General features: G+C 41.7%; 1 protein-coding gene and 1 long non-coding RNA gene across 10 annotated transcripts in view; one reads left to right on the top strand and one right to left on the bottom strand.

Moving 5' to 3' along the window:
- The window catches only part of ICE1 (interactor of little elongation complex ELL subunit 1), a 40,431-nt gene extending 31,847 nt beyond the window's left edge, over window positions 1-8,584 (bottom strand). For 4 of the 9 annotated variants that reach the window (XM_075745256.1, XM_075745258.1, XM_075745264.1 and 1 more), the window contains exons 1-6: window positions 8,126-8,334; window positions 7,194-7,252; window positions 5,608-5,659; window positions 5,156-5,181; window positions 4,366-4,477; window positions 3,269-3,345 (exon numbers count right to left, since the gene is read on the bottom strand). In XM_075745256.1, the coding sequence (XP_075601371.1) occupies window positions 3,269-3,345; window positions 4,366-4,477; window positions 5,156-5,181; window positions 5,608-5,659; window positions 7,194-7,252; window positions 8,126-8,212 (413 nt within the window). In that variant the 5' untranslated portion in view covers window positions 8,213-8,334. The other 5 variants (XM_075745260.1, XM_075745262.1, XM_075745257.1 and 2 more) reach the window with 5 other exon arrangements.
- Window positions 8,585-8,736: 152 nt separating this feature from the next.
- Window positions 8,737-21,624, top strand: LOC142600764 (uncharacterized). The gene is made up of 3 exons (XR_012834325.1): window positions 8,737-8,996; window positions 20,521-20,608; window positions 21,400-21,624. It is a non-coding gene; the product is annotated as an uncharacterized LOC142600764 (long non-coding RNA).
- The last annotated feature ends 218 nt before the right edge of the window (window positions 21,625-21,842 follow it).

The following is a 21,842-nucleotide window of genomic DNA, read 5'->3' as shown; positions in this document are numbered from 1 at the left end:
TTTGAGTACTTCTTTCAAAGCTTGTCTTTTCATACCTAAAACCTTCTTCATAGTGGACATACATATTTCTCTCAAGTTACCATGCTTGTTATAATCTCAGAATTGGGAAACTGTTAATCCTTATAAATATTCAAAACTCGACTAGACAAGGTCCTGAGCAACCTAACTTGGACACTGGCTCTGAATGGCAGACTAGACCAAAGGACTTGACAGATAGGTTTTTTACTTAAATTATTTTACAGTAACTGTAGTTCAACATTTATTTTATGAACAATTCACTAAAATTCTGCTTCTGAAGAAACTCAGCTCTCAGATTACTGAACTCATGTGACCTACTGCTTAAAATGGGCTCAACATTAAGGGTATATAAAATATTCTATAGCATCACAGAATGGTTGAGATTGGAAGGGACCTCTGGAGGTCATCTTGTACAATTCACCCTGCTCAAGCAGTACCATCTAGAGCCAGTTGCCCAGGACCACGTCTAGATGGCTTTTGAGTATCTCCAAGGATGGCGAGGCCACAGCCTTCTGGGGGAGCCTGTGCCAGTATTCAGGCATCCTCACAGTAAAAAAGTGTTTCCTGATGTTCAGAGGGAAACTCCTGTGCTTGTGCCTGGTCGCCTCTTGTCTTGTCACCGGGCACCATGGAAAAGAGTTTGACTCTGTCTTCTTTACAGCCTCCCTTCAGGTATTTATAGACACTGCTAATACCACCTCTGAGCCTCCTCCTCTCCAGACTGAAGAGTCCCAGCTCACTCAGCCGTTCCTCAATGGAGAGATGCTCCAGTCCCTTATCATCTTTGTGGCCCTTCACTGGACTCTCTCCAGTATGTCCGTGTCTCTCTCATTCTGGGGTGCCCAGAACTGGACACAGTACGCCACGTGTGGCCTCACCAGTGCTGAGCAGAGGGGAAGGATCACCTCCCTCAACCTGCTGGCAATACCTGGCCTAATGCAGCCCAGGATACCAGTAGCCTTCTTTGCTGCATGGGCACGTTGCTGGCTCACGTTCAACTTGGTGTGCAGCAGGACCCCCAGGTCCTTTTCTGCCAAGCTGCTTTCTAGCTGGGGGGCCCCCAGCATATACTGATGTGTGGGGTTGTTCTTCACCAGGTGCAGGACTTTGCACTTCTTGCTGAACCTCCCAAGGTTCAGCCCGTTTGTCCAGCCTGTCAAGGTTGTGCTGGATGGCAGCATGCCCCTCTGGCCTATATCAGCCACTCCTCCCAACTTTGTGTCATTGGCAGACTCACTCAGGGTATGCTCTGTCCTGTCATCCAAATCACAAAGAACATGAAATGAACATCATGAAGATGTTAAATAGGACTGTACCCAGTATGCAGCCCCTCCTCCTCTCCCCTCCCAGGCCACACTGCTAGTTACTGGCCTCCAACTAGACTTTGCGACGCTCATCACCACCCTCGGGGCCTGGCCATTCAGCCAGGTTTCAATCCACCTCACTATCTGCTCACTCGGCCCCTACAGCAACAGCTTGAGGGGCTATGAGGCTCTTATGGGAGACAGTGTCAGAGGCCTCACTGAAGGCTGGGTAGAAGCTAGCCACTGCTCTCCACTCATCTACCAGGCATGTCAGTTCATCAGAGTTTATTGAGTCAGTCAAGCATGACTTCCCCTTGGTGAAACCACAGCTGACTACTCCCAAGGCGCTTTCTTGTCCTTCATGTGCCAGGAAATGGTTTCCATGATGAGCTGCAAGGTGAGGCTGACCAGCCTGTAGTTCCCTGGCTCCTCCTTCTTGAAGATATGAGTGACAGACAGGAGACAGGCAACATATCTATATTGACACAGTATATTGCCAGCACATTAGGGTGGTCAGTTCCCTCTTAAGATGCAGTGAGCAATGGGGTAACTGCCCTCTGCTGCTCTTAGAGAGACAATGTGCTAAAGATTCCTTTAAGCTCACAGGACACAGAGTACCTATATGTGACATAAGTGCAGTCTGGCAGAAGTAGTGACAACAGCAAGCGACAACAATGCTAGTCTGCTTGTACAATGTTTTGTATCATAGTGGCTTGCTGCTGGGCTTGTGAGGACCATACGTTTCACAAGCCATGTAAAGATACTAGGGTGTCTCATTTGAGAGATGCTTCAGTCCATTGATCATCTTTATGGCCCTTCACTGGACTCTCTTCAGTATGTCCATGTGTATCTTGTACAGAGGAGCCCAGAAATGGACACTACTCCAGGGGTGGCCTCACCAGTGCTGAGGGGAATGACCACCTCCCTTCACCTGCTAGTAACAACAAAATAGCTTAGGAACAAAGTTAAAATTATAGCCAGTTTAAAAGGAAGGAAGGAGTCACCAGTGGGAGTCCCACAGAAATAAAAGCTTACTACAAAAACCAGCAGACAGGTCTTAGAATTTCAAGTGACTAGAGAGCAAATCACTGGTGTTGAAAAATGCAAAGTGATGCACATGGAGAAAAATAACCACAACTACAAACTCACAACACCCAGCTGTATATTAGCTGGTTCTCTTTCGAAAGCATAAGTACCTTTCCATTCAATACTGAGAAGTCACAGTTCCCCGATACAGGTGATTTAGAGGCTAGAAGTATAACAGGGTTAAAATGCAATTAGACAAATTCATTAGAGAGTCCATCAAGAGCTGTAAGGCATGATGATAACACACACACGTGGCTCCAGGCAAAGAAGCCTTTGAGTGACTGGTTACTGGAAGAACAAACTTTGGGAATTAACAAGGCACAGCTTCACAATATTCTCTACTATGGCAACTAAAATGGTTTCTGCACTTTTGGTGCCAAATCTCTCCTGCCTATTTCCAAACATGGTGGACAGTTCAGGGCCTGATGAGCTTTTTCTTTAAAAAACAATTATTTTAAGGACTGATTTAAAGCACAGATTACTTTGGCAATACCATTTATATATTGGCCTCAGAGACTTATCAGCACAATGGAAACAGATCACAACAACAAAAAGCCAAGATTAAGAACCACTTAAAACTGGAGAAACTACAGCTGCTTCTCCAATCTCATCCCATTCTTAAAAACCTTCGCTAAACCACCACCAAAAGCCAGGATAATAATTAAACTAATACTATCTTCCAGAGCATTTGCTACAAAAATTAAGACCATTCTTCCATCAAATCCCTATTCTAAGAACCCATAAGCATAAAAATTTTAGCAAAATGGAAAGCATAACTAGGTAAGGTACAAGACCAAGTTCTGGAAGAGGTAAGAGGGGGAAAGAAAGGTTGGGGATAAAAAAAAAAAAGTATCACTCACACAGCATCACTGTTTACTATTTCTTCTTTAATTTTAACATATTGCAGTTGACTTTCCCTATAAATCTTGAGAGAACTCTGTGGAGAAGGAAAGCACAGTTAAAATACGTCCTTACTGAGGGCAAAAAAAAAATAGATAGCGGACAACTTACCTATTCTAATGAAAACAGTGCATAAAACAGTATATTCAATGAGAAAACAAACAAGTTGAGAAGTCAGGTTTTTCTTCCTTGTTAAAGGCAAAAGTTACAACAAACAAACAACTCTGTATCTATCTTTGTTTTGATTACGTGCCTCAAACACCTATCTGCATAGGAACTCAAAGCTGAAGTCAAGAGCACAACTTTTACACAACACACATATAATCCTGCTTTTTCTGAAAAAGTGCCATCAGGACATCAGCTACTAATGCTTGTTGAGGGAAGAGAATTTAAAAAACAGTTCTAACATAGAAGAAAAACTAGGTACAGTGACAGGACAAATGTTAACATCCTACCTTGTACCAGCATGAAAAAACTACAAGAAAGAGGGTGGGGTATTTTTCGCAGAAATAATAGCTAATGTCTAGAAAATATATATATTTTTATATATATATATATATATTTGAACAGTCAAAAGCTTTTCTTCTGTAGAAGAAAGGAATGGGAGAGAAACTAAGGGATGGGAGAGAAATTAGTAATCAACTCAAGTAGCTAATAATGTAAAAGTATATGTTCAAAAAAGGTAACAGAAGCAAAATCCTCCTCCGCATAGATCCTCTTCGCAACTTTTTAGCAGGACAAGTTATAGAGTTCAGTAATAAGATTAGAACAGAAAAAAAATCAAAGGAATTTGAATGAATCTCCTTTCTTCCTAAATAAGAAAATAAAACCCAAATAATCTGATCAAAAAATCATAGGCAAGAAGTTCAAGCTTTTGTAGTTCTTACCTGAAACCTGCTGCCATTTAATTAATTTCACCTAAACCCAGAGGTGCCTGTCCCAGTGAGCTGGAAAGAACAACTAAGCTCATTAAAGCCTGCTTTGTTAAGATGAGCATTAAATATATACATTTCCCTCGACAGAAAAAGTTCAAGTTATTTAAACTTTACAAGCACACCTTTTTCTCTTCCAACTCGGCTTTCAAGGAACCCAATTCTTCCTGGCACTTTTCCAGAGGAAGGATTTTCTGTAGCATCTGCTCTACTTGGCAACGAAGAGCACAGACCTCTCTGAAACGGGAAGCGTAATTGAAGAAAAAAGAAAAAAAAAGTTGCCAAGAAACATGTGTGCTTTCAAACTCAATGTTCTGATTCTTCAGGCAAGTGTCTGAGTCTTTTGCTTTCCCCTATGAAAAAATGCTGCAAGATATACCCAAAAGCCTAAGTGTTCTCATTTTTCCATCTAACATTTACATTCAAAGAAAATTCAAGATATGATTTAAAAACATTAAACTGAGCCTAAAGCTAGATGCAAACAGATGGCATGTGCCACACAGAAGTACTGCCCAGCTGCCTACACTGAAGTGCCAGGAATAAGCGTCTCTACATACACAGCACTGTGAAATAAGAGCAGAGTTCAACTGTGGGATTTTTCAGCAGGCAGGATGGAGTCCTTAAAGATTACATGCTGCTTCTTCCTCTATAATCAAGTAGAGTAAGCAAGGGCACACAGCACAACTACAAAGGGCCAGGAAAGAATTTCACACAGATATTGTAGAAGGACAGATTTCTCTCCTCATCAAGGGTATCTTTGCTAGCTATGGCCTAGGAAGGATGGTAAAAGAAAGAGTCACATTAAAAGCTCAGCCTAGACCCAGGGCTGTTGCTGTTACAACATCAGACTCATAAAACTGTCAAAGACACAAAGAACATAGCACCTTTATTAAACAGTTTAAAAATCAAACTTACCGTTCAGCAAATTGAAGCTGTAATCTCTTGTTAAGGTAGAAATTAAAAACAGTTTATCAAACATCCTTAAGTATATTTCAATCCAATCACAACTTGTAAAGAAAAATCCAATAAAGACTTCCACCCAAAAACCAGGACTTGCAGAACTGTTTAACTGAAACATTTCAATACTTTTGAAGTGAATAAGCAGAGCTGCTTCTGTTAGTTGAAGAAACTCAGGTCACTCTTAGCAACACAGGTTTCAAGTAGTCCATCTTAACCCATATATTAGATGGAGTCGGATCTTAAGTGGATAGTTTTAATTCCAAAGCCTTATTGTATTTATTTATTTGTACAAAGCCTATCCAGTCTGTTCTTTATTAGAGGCATCACCTCTTAACTTAAACCTTAAATAGCCCTCAAGCCCTCTTATAAGAGAAACATTGATACATTAATTCTGTAAGAACACTAACAGAAAAGTAAAGGATATCAGTGCATTTCTGTTGATACTCTGTCAGCAAACGACTGCAAGAAAAAAGAAAAGAATCAGGTGAGAAAATGAGTAATGTCTTGACAATCATGTCTTAGGATACCTTTCCTTTTGCTTTATAGATAAAAAGTGTAAGACTGGTTAGCATTTTCTGATAGTAGTCAATATAACCCTTTTGTTTCATTAAGTCACTCAAACCTCAAATCAGGCTGCTTTAAAATAGAAAAAAGCAACAACTGGCAATTACATGAATTTGTAGCTATTAACTGTTTGCAGCTTTAAAAAAAAAACTAACACACAAAAAACATTTAGGTAAAGAACATAATATGCATATAATCAAAACCCACATATAATCACAAAGTCATATCCTAGTTCCCAAACTTAAAAGGATGTTTTCCTAGAAAAGAATACATAACTATAAGAAAAATAGTTCAAAAGACCTTAAAAGGCTTTACACTACTCTCCTAGTGGCTGTAAAAGCGTAACACTTACTCTGATCCAAAGCGTACAGTGCACCACAGGACAGCACCAAGGAAAGCTATTCTCTCCTTTCCTCAAATCTTATGGTTTTTAAGAATAGAGAGAAGAAAGGACAAAAAAAAAAAAAAAAAAGAGAAATACTGTGGCAGTTACTCCGATACCGAGAGGGTTGTATTACTTTCTCTTGTAACAGTTAAGAGTAATCAGGTAAGGCAAAAAAGAAAGGGGCTGAGCTGCACGTAGTTAAAGGAGAGGTAATTCCCACAAGAAATGTATGCACTGACAAAGAGGGACACAAAGTATGAAGGTAGGAAAAGGAATCTATAGAAACAGAGTAAAGGAGCTTTGAAGAAAAGGGTCCCAGTTAAGACAGTGAGGGCTCTCTGAAATACTTTTTGGAAACCAGAATGCAGGACTGGAATTTAGATTCACTAAAGCCAGATTGACGCACATCTGGAAAAGGGTACATGAGAAAAACCCTTACATTTAGGAGACATAGCAAGGATGTTATGCCATAGTATGGAGGTATACGTAACATATTTTGATACATTATTCCACACAATCATACATTGATGGTTATTGAGAAGTATAAGCAATCACAGAAAAGAAAGCAAACTATGAGAAGCATTTTAGAACCTTACTGTTCTGACCAATGTTTGGCCTCACTTTTCATATTCTGCTATTTAATCCCGACAGTATTTCACACCTTAAAGCGCAGACTAAATTCTGTTCAAAAGGTTCACATACACCTGTGCTCGACTTTTAGTTCTCATACTATATTTTTTACAACAGATACAATGACATAAATCTCTTCAAAGAGCCACTTTGGCTAGTATTCGTAATAATATATACACAAAATAGCCCTGTTTTACTATCATTACACATAGATATTTTAGGATATAAATTAAATAAGTCTTACAGTCTATATTTAGGACCTGTTCATGAAGAAGTTACTTTCTTTTCGAGGAGGATTATGTTTTGTGCATTAACTACCTACATTCCACAAAACATATTTGCTGCATTGCTTTAAGAACTTAAGAGCTATAAAACCCAAATCAAACCCACAAAACACTTGTGCATTGTACTTACTCTCCATCAATCATTTTTTGCTTCAGTGCAATTAATGCGGCTACATATTCATTTACATTCTGTAAGGAAGAGTCTCAAGTTGGTAAAGAAGTTTCACTCCAAAAAAAAGTACTATACACAGTAAATAACCCTTAAATTGACTGCTAACTTTCTACACAATACAATAATCTGTCTTTTTTTTTCAGTTCTCTTAGTGAACAAGTTACTAATTCACAAAAAATATATTCATATAAATACATATAGACAATACAGGCTCCACAAGAAAGTATGTATACTTAAATAAGGCTTTGCTACAAAAGCTCTTCAAACTTTGCCTTTACAGTAGATAATATACTAATATCCCCATAACCTTTTTTTCTCAAACTCAAATTACACTTTGGCATAACATTACCAATAAATGGCATATAGCTCATTTGAGACTACAGATTTCCCAGATTCTCAATCCATACTCATTGTAAGTGCATCCAAAGATCTCCTCCGCTCTCTGAACTCTCAGCAGGGCCTTCCCCTCATTTAAAGGGGAAACGAACACCGCCCAAAGCATTATACTACAAGACTACACGCTCGCTTAAAAGTGCTGAAGAAAGGAGGTGAATCACGGCACTCCTTCCACTGCACCGAAGCAAAGTCAAAAGGATACACCTTGAAATTCACTAGCAGATCCCGCTAGGCAGGCCGCAGAGACACGAGCTACTTTTCCGCATTTCGCCCAGCTAAAGCTTGCCATTGCTGCTCCTTTTATAGAGTTCCTTTGCCACATTCGCTATCCAAGCTACGTTTGTACTGGGAGCAGTGACTGCGGCACCCAGCGCTTCCCACCTGCCAGCGGCCCGTCATAGCCCCACGGTCGCGTCCTTAAGCAAACACACCCCACACCTTCCACCCCCCACCCGAGGCGTTCCAGCGCCGCAGGGATGGCGGCCCGTTGCTACCTGCTGGAGAACACCGCAGTTCGCGCAGGCCGCGGTGGCGGCGGCTGCGGTCCCAGCCGGCGGCGGCGGTGTCTCTCCAGGCATCATACTGGCCGCCGCGCCCCACACCAGTCCCGCTGCCCGGCAGCGCCCCGCACAACCACACGCGTCCCACCGCCCAGCCCCGACATCAGCGTAGAGGCGCAGCCAAAGCTGCGTCACACGCCGCGCCACTACCTCAGCAAGGACCCGGCTCGTCTCAGCCTCCTCGAGGATGAACGCATGGCTGCCTGACTAGTGGCAGCGGAAAAAACGGCAGAAGGTGGTCTCTGCAGAGGCTGACGTTGAAAGCGCCCAGTGAACACCGTTTTGTCCCACTTAAAGGAACGACTGCACCTACGTCTCCCACACCCTTCTACGAATGCTTTTTTTTTTTTTTTTTTTTTCCCCACGGGCACTTCTGAAGAGCGCCGCTGCGGTCCTAGCGCAGGCACGGACTGGGGTAGCTTTTCTCGCCTGGCGCGAGAAGGCTGGGTGGGGCCGCTGCTGGGGCGGGGCGCTCGGAGGGCGGGGCCTGCGCGCTCGGCTGCCTCGCCTTCCCCCGTTGCGGCCGGGGCGGGGGCGGGCGCAGCTGCTCAGCGGCAGCGGGCGGGGCGGGGCCGAACGCTGCTGGGGTCGTCGGGACTCTGCCCCGCTGACCAGGACCGAGTGGAGCCGCCCTCGCCGCTCTTCCTCTGCTCCGCCGCTGGGTGGTGGCGAGCTAGAGCTACCGTCTGGTTATGGCCATACTTAGCTGTTTCTATTCCCTGACATACACAGAAACAGCTCTTAAAATGGGAGCATACCAGTTCAACTCACTCGGGCAGCATCTTGTAGGAGCCTGCTATTCATGGCAATAGATCAAGCTTTTCATTTCATCCAAGCATTCATAAGGAGATTTTTAAAGGCAATATTTAGCGTTACTTTCATCATCATGGCTGCCTGCATCTACCACTTAACACAGCATCTTCATACACAGAGCAAGTTAGGAGAAGGCTTCATGCATTGCAGGCCATGCTTTTGATTGCTTAGAGAAACAGAAGTTGAGGTAGTGACTGCTGTGTTGTACCACACTTTGTTACTGTTGAGGTATGATCCCATCCCATTATTTCCATAGCAATCATTCAGTATCTAGTACACAGGATAGATGGTTGCATACAGTGTGAATTAGTTTGTGGGTTTTTTTCTATTCAGCTCATGCTGTTGGAATTTATTTACTGAATGCTCTTTGCAATGTTGCTGCTGCTTACACAACTTACAGTCTACCTGAAACTTACTCTGGCTCACAGTTTATCCAGGTACTTCAAATTGCTTTTTCACTCTTGTCTTCCTAGTAGTTTGTACATATTCCTCAGGGGAGTCATTATTCATCCCTAGATCTGCAGAGCTACATTAAATCTTACTTCTCACTAGCAATACAGTACAGCTGCATGGTTAACTGGACCTTGATTAAGACATTGAAACTTGTACCTCCTGTATAAGTGCTCTGATCAAACAGGATATTTCAATCTTTCTCAATCTTTCTACTTTGAGAGCTTTACAACAATTTAATAAAATACTCATTAGAGCAGGAGTACAGTTTAAGTGACAGTGTCACTGGACTGAATTACTCCTTCTGGGGTGAGTAAATTTCCTGCGTGAATGGAGCTGAGCGCTACTCATTTTAGATTTGAGAGGTTGGGGCTGTGGTTAGGTCAGGCAACGAAGCACTTTATTAGATGAGATAGTTAAGGGCAGTGCTCTGCAGAAAGAAACATGCTCTATCACAAAGTGAATTGATATTTTCAGAAAAGTTCAGTGTTTCTTGTGATTATTTGTGCTAAACTGAAAATGTTATCCTCAAAATTCTGTTTTAATATTGAAGATGCCCAAATTTTCTGATTGTTCATTCTTCTTCTATAAAAGTTTATAATTTTCAATGTTTCAAACTCTAAATACATGCAGAACTAGGCAAGTAAACTTATGAAAATTCAGTATTGCCAATTTATTTTTTATATTATTTTTATTTCTTCCTTGACAGGAAGAAAATATTTTAAAACTCTGTTTTAACACACCCTACAAAAATAATTATTAAAAGCATTTCCTTCAAAAAATTAAGATATTTTAAAATTTAAATCAAAGAATATAAAATAATAATGTAAACTATATGCTTTTTTTTTTTTTAATTACACTTAACTTGATTAGGCCAAGAAGACAAGAGATGGTAGGGCTTGGAGTTCTGAAGTTTTGCTTCGTGTGCTGGTTTTGACTGGGATAGAGTTAATTTTCTTCATAGTAGGTAGAATGAGGCTATGCTTTGGATTTGTGCTGAAAGCAATGTTGATAATATAGAGATGTATCTTGGTTTAACCCCAACTGGCAACTAAGCTCACTTTCCTCCAGCAAATTGGGGGAGAGAAACAGGAGAGTGAAAGTGAGAAACCTCATGGGTTGAGATAAAGACAGTTAATAGGTAAAGCAAAAGCTGCATGTGCAAGCAAAGCAAAACAAGGAATTCATTCCCCACTTCCCATCAGCAGGCAGGCGTTCAGCCACCTCTAGGAAAGCAGGGCTCCATCACACTTAATGGTTACTCGGGAAGACAAACGCCATCACTCTGAATGGTCCCCCCTTCCTTCTTCTTCTCCCAGCTTTATATACTGACCATGATGTCATATGGTATGGAATACCTGTTTGGTCAGAGAAGTACTACATTTGCATAAAATCAAGATGTGAACTAGCAGAATGAAGCAGCCAGAAATACTTGCTGCTAGTCAGAAATGGCAGTCAGAGATTAGAACATCATATTATGAGCAAATCAAAACCAAAAAATCTGCATGTTGGATTTCAAGCACCTCTGACTCAAAGGTGCTTGACTGATAGGAGGTAGCTACTTGCAGAGGGAGGCAGACCTGAAGGGCAATGGAGTCCAGGACGGCTGGACATTCTTCAGGAATGAAATCTTAAAGGCACAGGAGAAGGCTGTCCGTATGTGCTGAAAGACAAGCTAGAGGGGAGGAAGGCTGGTCTGTTTGAACAGAGAGCTTTGGCTGGAACTCAGGAAAAATAAAGAGAGTTTATGACCTGTGGGAGAAGAGGCAGGCAACTCAAGAGGACTACAAAAAATGTTGTGAGGCTACGCAGGAAGAAAATTGGAAGGGCCAAACCCAAACCAGAACTTAATTTGGCTACTGTCATAAAAGACAATAAAAAAAGTTTCTGTAAATACATTAACAACAAAAGGAGGGCTAAGAAACATCTCCATCTTTTATTGGATGCAGGGGGAAACATAGTGACAAAGGATGAGGAAAAGGCAGAGGAACTTAATGCCTTCTTTGCCTCAGTCTTTAACAGGAAGATCACTTGTTCTTGGGGTACCCAGCCCTCTGAGCTAGAAGACAGGGATGGGGAGCAGAATGAAGCCCCCATAATCCAAAGGGAAATGGTTAGTGACCTGCTACACCACTTAGACCCACACAAATCTATGGGGCTGGATGCGATTCACCCAAGAGTACTGAGGGAGCTGGTAGAAGTGCTCACCGAGCCATTTTCCATCATTTATCAGCAGTCCTGGCTAACTGGGGAGGTCCCAGTTGACTGGAGGTTAGCAAATGTGGCACCCATCTACAAGAAGGGACGGAAGGAGCCAGGGAAGGTTATGGAGCAGATCATCTTTAATGCCATCACATGGCACATAAAGGACAACCAGGTGATCAGGCTCAGTCAGCCTGGGTTTATGAAAGGCAGGTACTGCTTGACTAACCTGATCTCCTTCTGTGACAAGATAACCTGCTTAGTGGATGAGAGAAAGGCTGTGGATGTTGTCTACCTGGACTTTAGTAAAGCCTTTGATACCATTTCCCACTGCATTCTCCTGGAGAGACTGGCTTCTCATGGCTTGGAAGGGTGTACTCTTTGCTGGGTAAAAAACTGGCTGGCTGGGCCCAAAGAGTTGTGGTGAATGGAGTTAAATCCAGTTGGTGGCCAGTCAGAAGTGGTGTTCCCCAGGGCTCAGTACTGCGGCCAGTTCTGTTTAATATCTTTGTCAGTGATCTGGATGAGGGAATTGAGTGCACTCTCAGTAAATTTACAGATGACACCAAGTAGGGTGGGAGTGTTGATCTGCTTGAGGGTAGGAAGGCTCTACAGAGGGATCTGGACAGGCTGGATCATTGAGCCAAGGCCAATTGTATGACATTCAACAAGGGTCAGAGCTGCTCATGCACTTGTGTCGCAACAACCCCAAGCTACAGGCTTGGGGAAGAGAAAGGCTGGAAAGCTGCCTGGTGGAAAAGGACCTGGGGGTGTTGGTTGACAGCCAGCTGAATATGAGCCAGTGGTGTGCCCAGGTGGTCAGGAAGGCCAACAGCATCCTAGCTTGTATCAGAAACAGTGTGGCCAGCAGGAGTAGGGAAGTGATTGTCCCCCTGTACTCAGCACTGGTGAGGCCACACCTCAAGTACAGTTTTGGGCCCCTCACTACAAGAAAGACATTGAGGTGCTGGAATATGTCCAAAGATGAGCAACAAAGCTGAAGAAGGGTCTAGAGCACAAGTCTTATGAGGAGCGGCTGAGGTAACTGGGGTCGTTTTTTTCTGGAGAAAAGGAGGCTGAGTGGAGACCTTACCACTCTCTACAACTACCTGAAAGGAGGTTGTAATGATGTGAGTGTTGGTCTCTTTTCCCAAGTAACAAGTGATAGGACAAGAGGAAATGGCCTCAAGTTTCAACAAGGGAGGTTTAGATTGCATATAAGGAAAAATTTCTGCCCATGGAAGTGGTTGAGTCACCATCTCTGGAGGTATTTAAAAGATGTGTAGATGTGGCACTTCAGGATATGGTTCAGTGGTGGACTTGGCAGTGCTAAGTTAACGGTTAGACTCGATAATCTTACCGGTCTTTTCCAACCTAAATGATTTTATGATTCTATTCTAGATTATGCCAGTGGTCTCCAAACTGCTTCTGTCGTGGATTCTGTGCAAGGAAGTAGAAACTATTTCAATATATTATGTCACCTATACCTTCTTCCTAGATAGTTTTAGGATTTCATCAAAATTAAGTTAATGAAAGACTCCTGCTTATTTCAGTGGATATTGGTCCTTGCACATTACACTTCTGCTTTGTAGTTTTCTGGAGGTATAGCTCAAAAAGTGGAACATTTCAAATATCCGGAATATTTTCAACCAATAAATGGGGTTTTATGGACTGAGTCAGTTCAAATTCTCTTGGCAAACAGAAATTTTTCCTACAATAAGGCTTCAGTTACATATTATTCCTTGGTTAAATATTTTCATTACTAGGCAAGGAAGCTCTGATTCTTTTATAAATATTTTTAAGAAAATAGAAAATAAAATATTCAAACTGTGTTATATAAGCCACAAAATTATTTATTTAGTAGTTTTTTGAAAGATAAGTGATTTCATAGTTGGAATCTTGGTTTTGTTTCAGTATTCACAGCCAGTGCCCTGATGCCAATGACTATGTATTGACTATGCTACAAATCTTTTCAGCAATAGCAAGAAAATAAATATTAAAAGTGGATTGATTTAGTCAGTGTTTTGAATGGCAGTTGTTTTGTACTTAGAACTTGAGTTTTGTTTCAGTCTTGTCATGGCTATGTTATAGTAATACTTATTATTTACAATTGGCATTCAACAGACATCTATCATGGTGTCTTGGGTTTGCGTGGCAAGGTTTGGGGGAGGGGAGGGCACTGCATGGATGGCTTCTGTGGCGAGACCAGGAGCTGTCCTCATGTCCAACAGAGGCAGTTCCAGCCAGCTCCAAGACAGACCCACTGCTGGCCAAAGCTGAGCCCAGGATGGTGCCACTGTGATGACATATTTAAGAAGGGGGAAAAATGCTGCGCAGCAGTTGTGAGAGAGAGGAGTAAGAATAGGTAAAACAACTCTGCAGACACCAAGGTCATTGAAGAAGGAGGGGAGGAGGTGCTCCAGGTGCCAGAGCAGAGATTATCCTGCAGCCCCTGATAGACAACTGTGGTGATGCAGGTGGTTCCCCTGCAGTCCATGGAGGTCCATGGTAGAACACATGTCCACCTGCAGCCCGTGAAAGACCCCACACTGCAGCAGGTGGATGTGCTCTGAAGGAAGCTGCAGCCCATGGAGAGCCCACAGTGGAGCAGGCTCCTGGCAGGAACTATGGCCCTGTGGAGAGGAGACCACACAGGAGCAGGTTTTCTGGCAAGACCTGTGATCCTTTGGGGGGTCTACACTGGAGCAGTCCGTTGCTGAAGGACTGGTGACCCCATGGAAAGGACCCATGCTAGAGCAGTTCTTGAAAAACTGCAGCCTATGGGAAGGACCCTCATTGGACAAGGTCATGAAGGACTGTTTCCCATGGATGGGACCCCATGCTGGAGCGGGGAAAGAGCATGAGGAGGAAGGAGCAGCAGAGACAAGGCATTATGAACAGACCACAACCCCCATTCCCTGACCCCCTGTGCTGTGCAGGGGGAAGAGGTAGAGAAGTTGGGAGTGAAGTTGCGCCTGGGAAGAAGGGAGAGGTGGGGGAAAGTTGTTTCTAGATTTGTTCTTGTTTCTCATTATCCTACTCTGTTTAATTGGTAATAAATAAAATTAATTTCCCCAAGTCGAGTCTGTTTTGCTCATGATGGTAATTGCTTAGTGACATCCCTGTCCTTTTCCCAAATTTCCTGAGGTTTTTGTCATATTTTCTGCCCCTGTCCTGTTGAGCAGGAAGAGTGGTAGAACTGCTTGGTAGGCACCTGGCAGCCAACCAAGGTCAACTGACCACAGATAGCCTCTGTTAGAGAGGATCGACCAAACGTTATTATTGCTTATCCCTCTTAAGTAATCCACTCCAGTAGCATCTGGATGTGAGAGTCAGTATAATCATCTTCTATAGGAGTAAACAGGGCATGTGATCATCTGAGTTGTTTCACCATTTGGACAGTGCTTTGGGGCTGTATTAGCCAACAGTCTTCCAAACATGCCTTGGCTAACTATTGGATAGCTATCGGGATAGGACTAAGTAGCAATGTGAACAAGTGTGCGCTGTTTTGGCAAGTATCCTTTAAAACGGTCCTCTTGGCATGCTCTGAGATCAAACACACATACATCCTGTTACACACCATACCTAGGACATGCCAAACATACCATCAATAAAACAGCACAGGAACTCACTTGCAGAGGCTGTGAAAAAGCCCCGTATTTTACTTGTATGAAGTCTCTATGTGATACTGAGGCAGGAGGATGTAAGGGGAGGCTGCTGGCAGACCCCCAAGGGCATAAGTAGGATTTGACTGCTCTGGGCAGCCTCACTCGAGACCTCTATATATGCCCTCTGCTCATGGACCCAGGAACTGCATTTAAGCTCAAATGTGGGTCCCCTGTCTTTGAATGAGCTATGCATAACTGTAAGGGGCAGGGAGGTGGGGTGTCCTAGTGGAAACTGTGATCTTTTTTTATGCAAAGACAGAAGTAACTCCTGTCCTTTGAATCCTAAATGATTCACAGCTTATGAACTTTGCCAGTTACCAATAAAAATCTAGTTATGCTAAAACAAGTTACCTGCATTTTGAAGGAAATTCAACTTTATTGCTTCATTTGATGTCAGAGAAATGACAATCTGTAAAATAGATAAGTGAATGGGTAGTCTGCCATCAAAAGAATTTTTCTCATATATCCTCCAACATGAGTTTGGAGACATCCAAAACTACCTATAGTACAGCTTGAAACATTGCTGCAACAGATAAAAAAGCATCCTCTATGGAAACCTTAACATGATTCCCTTAAGTAATTTTAACTTAGTTTCCTGGAGGAATGAAAGATATGCAGTTGCACTGTGTGTGTCATCCATTCACAGATACTCAAAATATTTTTGAATCTATTAATTATTTGAAATTATATTTGATGTTAGTAAGCAGAGAAAAGAAATTATCACTAAGACACTATATAAACCCATCACATGCCTGCATCTTATATGTTGGAATTTGTGGGGTTTTTTTCCCCTCTTCTCCCTTCAGCAGTCTAAAAAATGCCATGATGATTTAATCGTTAAATTTAAGTGCAGGAATCTATCAGAAAAGTAAATTCCCATGCAATTACTGATTTTTTTTAGTTTAATTCACTGACAGAAAACAGAAATGAAAACTTCATTGCTGATGTTAAAGATATTGGTCCCCGATCTGGTTTTACTCCTACGAATCTACACCAGTAAAAAAGCCCTCATTTTGAATTTAGTGCTAGAAATATGACACGAGTTTTGATGAGGTTAGTAGGGAAAAACTGGAGATGGAGACACTTTCTTCTGAAGCTGCTGACTAATCCACAATTTATAATCTTGTATCACCCAGCAATTGTAAATTAAACTTAGTGTGATCCAAATGAAATATCTCAGTCCTGAGCTTCATGTGAGAAGGCTACCAGTCAGACTTGACCACTGAAAAGAGAAGAGTAAATTTGTTTTGTGCACACTAATTCCTATGAAGTTCAGGAGACAGCATCAAACTCACCAATTTTTTTTCTATAGCAATCAGAAAATAAAGCTAAATTTTCATTGGATGAATAACTGGTACATGAATAACCAATGTTCTTCATGAGTTACTGCTACTCAATTTTAGAACAAAATGTTCAGACTTGCATGTGAGGATGTTCTTAAATCTCTATTTTAGAATAAGCACAAGGTTCATAGTGTCATTAGAAATGCATCCTGTGTAAGAGGGGGGCTAGGATTTCTGTAAATTTCCTCTATGACCTTTCAGTCACAGGCTGCAAAAACTCATGACATTTTCAGTGTAATTGAAATTTTCTTTAGGAAAAAGAAGTTACTCAGAGCTCTCCTGCTTGCAGGCAATCAAGGAAACAAATATTTTTGTAGGATGAGGGGGCGTAACTCTTACATAAAAGCTTTTTCATGGCTAAAATTAGTGACATTAGTTAAGAAAAAAAAAATTACATCCTTGCTGTATTTTTAATGTATTCCAAGCCTAAATGAAAAAATATCAGCACACCCAAAAAGTTGTGCAGCCTCACAGAATTTGGACTGTGCAGCCAGATTTTTGTCTCTGTTCACATGCTATGTAGAAAATACTGAAAAAGCCAGTATTCTTATCTGCCTCCTTCCAAAGAAGGCAAGTCTTTCAAAACTCTAAGAGTGAATGAGTTTGGGAACAATGTCAGGCAATGAGGGCCAGTTGCTCCGCAGGGGACAGGAGTCAGGGGCTGAGCACAATAAAAAGACTGACAGGGCAGAGTCCTTACCAGCCAAGCAAGCAGGGCATACCCAGGGTTGGCAGCCAGATTCAGCCAAGAGTTCAGATCACAGTGATGAGGCAGGTCTGAGATCAAGCTGAGAAAACAAGTCTACAGGCCAGATCACAGAATCACAGCATCACAGAATGGTAGGAGTTGGAAGGGACCTCTGGAGAGCACCTAGTCCAACCCCCCTCCTAACGCAGGATCACCTAGAGCAGATTGCATAGGATCGCATCCAGGCAGGTTTTGAATATCTCTGGAGACTCCATAACCTCTCTGGGCAGCCTGTGCCAGTGCTCTGTCACCTTCAGAGTGAAGAAGTTTTTCCTCACGTTGAGATTGAACTTGCTGTGTTCAAGCTTATGGCCGTTGCCCCTTGTCCTGTCACTGGTCACCACTGAAAAGAGTCTGGCCCCCTCCTCTTGACATCCATCCTTTAGATATTTATAAGCATTGATAAGATCCCCTCTCAGTCTTCTCTTCTCCAGGCTAAACAGACCTAGTTGTCTCAGCCTTTCCTCGTAAGAGAGATGTTCCAGTCCCCTTATCATCTTTGTAGCCCTCTGCTGGACTCTCTCCAGTAGTTCCTTGTCTTGAACTCGTCTTGCGAGGCAGCTAAGGAACATTTGTTGCTGCTCTGGTTGACCTGGCTTATTCCCCAGTTGGATGTGATGGCATGAGTGTTGCCACTTTGGACTCCATCCCCTGAAGTCCTTCAGTTTAAAGCCCACCTCACCAAGTTGGCCAGCCTGCTGCCAAAGATTCCCTTGCCTTTTCTAGACAGGTGGATCCCATCCCTCTCTTAACAGGTTGTAGTCATCAAAGAATGTCCCATTGTCATAAAAGCCAAAATCCTCATGATGGCACCAGCCACACAGCCAGTTGCTATGCCTTATACATCTATTTCTGGCTGCCCCATTCCTCCAACTATTAGAATGGAGGAAGAGATATCTTGGGCACCAGTGTTTTTCACCTGCACCCCCAGGGCTTTTATAGTCTTCCTTGATTCTGCCCAGGTTCCAGCTTGCAGTGTCATTCATGCCCCCATGAAAGAGTAACAGGGGATAGTAGTCTGTGCTCTTGACAAGTTGTGGCACCCTCTCAGCAATGTCTTGAATCTTGGCACATGAAGGCAGCATACCTGTTGTGACTCCCTGTCAGGTTAGCAGATGAGCACCTTGGTCCCCCTTAACAGAGAATCACCCACTAGAACCACTTGTTGTTTCTTTTTACAGTATCCACTCTGTGCTGTTGGTACAATTTCTCCTTATAGACCTTGCTCGTGGGTGTCTATAGCTCAGTGAAGTCCATGGCCAGACACAGGCATGGCTGTGACAGAGCTGGAGACTGGTACTCCTGTGACATCATTTGGGCAAGGAAAGAAAGCCCATGCCTGAGATCAAAAATGTATCCTGGCATCGGCTGATTCAGTCCTACAGTGAAGAGAATGTAAGAGTGATTGACAGTGATAAATTCATCTATCTTAAGATTTAATCTATTTCAGTACCAAGTTTAGTCTGGAGTATCAAAAGGTGACCATCTGGACCTGTTCCTTTTCCAGAATGGGGAGCAATGTTTTAAATTGTGTCATCTATGTCTGTCATTTGTTCTATGTTCCTGAAGAAGAAGGGAGGGTGGCTCTAAACACACAAGTAAAATAACACAAAGTCATAACTGCTGAATCAGAACTTTTGTCTGGACAGTGTAAAGCTATATTTGATATTTTCACCTTTAGTTAATTGATTGATTGATTATCCTATAATTCTGTTATTGTTCATCTCCAGGTAACTTTACCTGCAGAGAGGCTGAGCAGCTACAGTTTTGTTGCCAGACAGCTTCTCTTTAAAAGTCTTGTCTGATTGAAGTGTCTCAGCTGACTTTTAAATCATATTAGTGTAATTACACAGACATTTATCATGCAGTAAATCCCAATGAGGTCCATGAAAGTAACATTCATATAACTGAGAGTACAATTTGTTTATTTTAACCAAATATGCATACAGCTGTCAATTATTTAAAAAAATATTTTATAAAATCTATCTGCAAAGAAAATTTTAGTCACAGATAAAAACAAAGATTACTCAATTGACCTTGAGTATGCTCAACTATTCAAAATGTGAATAGCTTTCTCTTCTTGCAGATGCCTTGGTTTGACATTCCAGAACTTCAACCAGGGTAACTGTTGCAGTCAGCAATGAAGTATTCTTGTTGTCAGCTTTGATGTTTTTGGCATATGGCAATTGAAAGCTCTTACTTTCTCACTACTAGCTTGCATGTAATCCTTTCCAAGTTATTACCATGGGCGAGTAAAAACTGTATTGTCCTTCTGCCTCTAAATGATCAACAGCATGAAATGCTTATGTAAATTTTATCACTCGGCGAACACAAGGATCATCAATACAGTTACTAGACGCTTTTTTTTATTTTATTGGTATTCCCATGACAAGTTCGAAATAGCCATGCCAGTTGCAATCTGTCAACAAGCAGTAGGAAAGTTACAGCTTAGCATAGTGGTCAGACTTGATCAACAAGATGATTTGGGGAAAATTTTCTTGAGTAGCATTAAGTGTTAAAATTTATTTTGGGCAATGGCTAATGACATCCCTGCTCATGGTTCATGCTTCAGTGACATATTACTGCTTCCAGGTCATCATACAATACTGAATTTTATTACTAAATGCTTGATAAGGTGATGAAGACAATGTCATTGAGAGATATATTGGTGGTAGTTTATGATGCTACCATGTATTCATAATTTATATAGAAATTAGGAACATGGGAGCTGGAAGAAATCTGTTGAATCATTGAGTCAAGCATCTTACAGTCACATGTAATCCTTTGCAGTAAGTAACAGTTATTTAGATTTCTTATTCTGTCTATGTTTATTGGGAGCTGGTCCAGAATGTCACACCCTGATTGTTAGAAGCCCATTTTTAATTTCCAGTTTCAATTTAATCATAGCCAATTTTTATATTTTTGTTCTCCTGCCAATTCTTCTGTTACCTTAAATAGTTCTCCTCACTTCCAGCTGTGTATCCCTACGTTGTATTTACAAAGAACAAAACAAAGCTGTATCTTGGCTTCTCTTGACCCTCTCCTGTTTTGGTTTGGCCTCTGATAGGCCTAAGTAATCTGAGCTGGTTTTGCTTTATATCTTAGGAGAAATCTTCTGTTCCCTGAACTGTGGAACATTTTCTTAAACATAGGTGACCAGAGATGTCATGAATTCGAGATGAGGAAATTTCAGGTGAGTTGTGCTTTGGATAATGGCAACTCAGTTTCTTTAACTTTGCAGACAACTCCTCTCATTTTGCAACTAAAGAGCATATTTGCCACTTTTTTCTTGAGTTTCTAAACACTGTGACTGGTTTATAACTATTTGCATGACCTGGATGTTGAGCCATTACCTTTCACTGAGATGCTGTCACTTCATTCCCTATAATACCCAAGTAGTTCTGTATGCTGTTGCAGTTCCCCATGGACAATGCTTAGTGTCCTCAGGAAATTCCATTAACATGGACTTAATCTGATGTGAAATACATTAATAAAAATAAGAAATATTATAGGACTGATATATATTGGACAGATTATTAAGGTTTTATGTGTATGTTCCTTGGCCTGATATCCCTCTCACCTGTTTTGGGGTTTTTTTCCCTTTAACCTTACACCCCTACAGTTCTTGTACCAATATGAATTTTCACTAGTATAACTAATGCTTTGCCTACTTTAAACTCTTTCAAAGGCTTTACTGGCATCCAAATGTCTTACTGATGTTGAACAAGAATATCAAATGAGTAATACTGCTCCATGGAGATGTGCCACTTCCATCTATCCCAGCTGTGGTGATATCATAGAATAATAGAATGGTTTGGGTTGGAAGGGACCTTAAAGATCATCTAGTTCCAACCCCCCCTGCTATGGGCAGGGACACCCTCCACTAGACCAGGTTGCTCAAAGCCCCATCCAACCTGGTCTTGAACACTTGAACACTTTGAGATGTAAGTGTAATCTTCACTTTTTCTTGGTTCCTATCCCCAGCACCCTGAGATGCAGTAATGATAAGGAAACAACTCATTTAAGAGAGACTTGAAACAGCTATTTTATTTAGACATTAGCAGGCAAGCATATTAACATTTTATTATTACAAGTAATATTACAGCACCATAGAAAAAATTTACCTTGCAAGGGTAAGACCTCTGAAGGTCTGTAGTCCAACCTACTCAAAGTGGGTTTAACTACAGGCTAAATCAGATTGCTCAAGGCCCTGTCAAGGTGATGTTTTAATATCTCCAAGGATGTAGATCCTATCATCTCTGTGGTCAACCTGCTTAAATGCTCTAAGAATGAAGAATCTTTTTCTCCTCTCCAGTCATAATTTCTGTTATTTCAGTTTGAATCTGTTGCTTCTTGTTTAGCTATGCGTATCAAAGAAGAGCTTGGCTCAGTTTTCAGTTGAAGATAGCAATCAGATCTCTCATTTA

The sequence above is a fragment of the Balearica regulorum genome, chromosome 2 (genome assembly GCF_011004875.1).
Source record: "Balearica regulorum gibbericeps isolate bBalReg1 chromosome 2, bBalReg1.pri, whole genome shotgun sequence".
In the NCBI taxonomy this organism is placed as follows: domain Eukaryota; kingdom Metazoa; phylum Chordata; class Aves; order Gruiformes; family Gruidae; genus Balearica; species Balearica regulorum.
The sequence above is the reverse complement of the archived record's forward strand: the minus strand, read 5'-3'. Positions and strand labels throughout refer to the sequence as shown.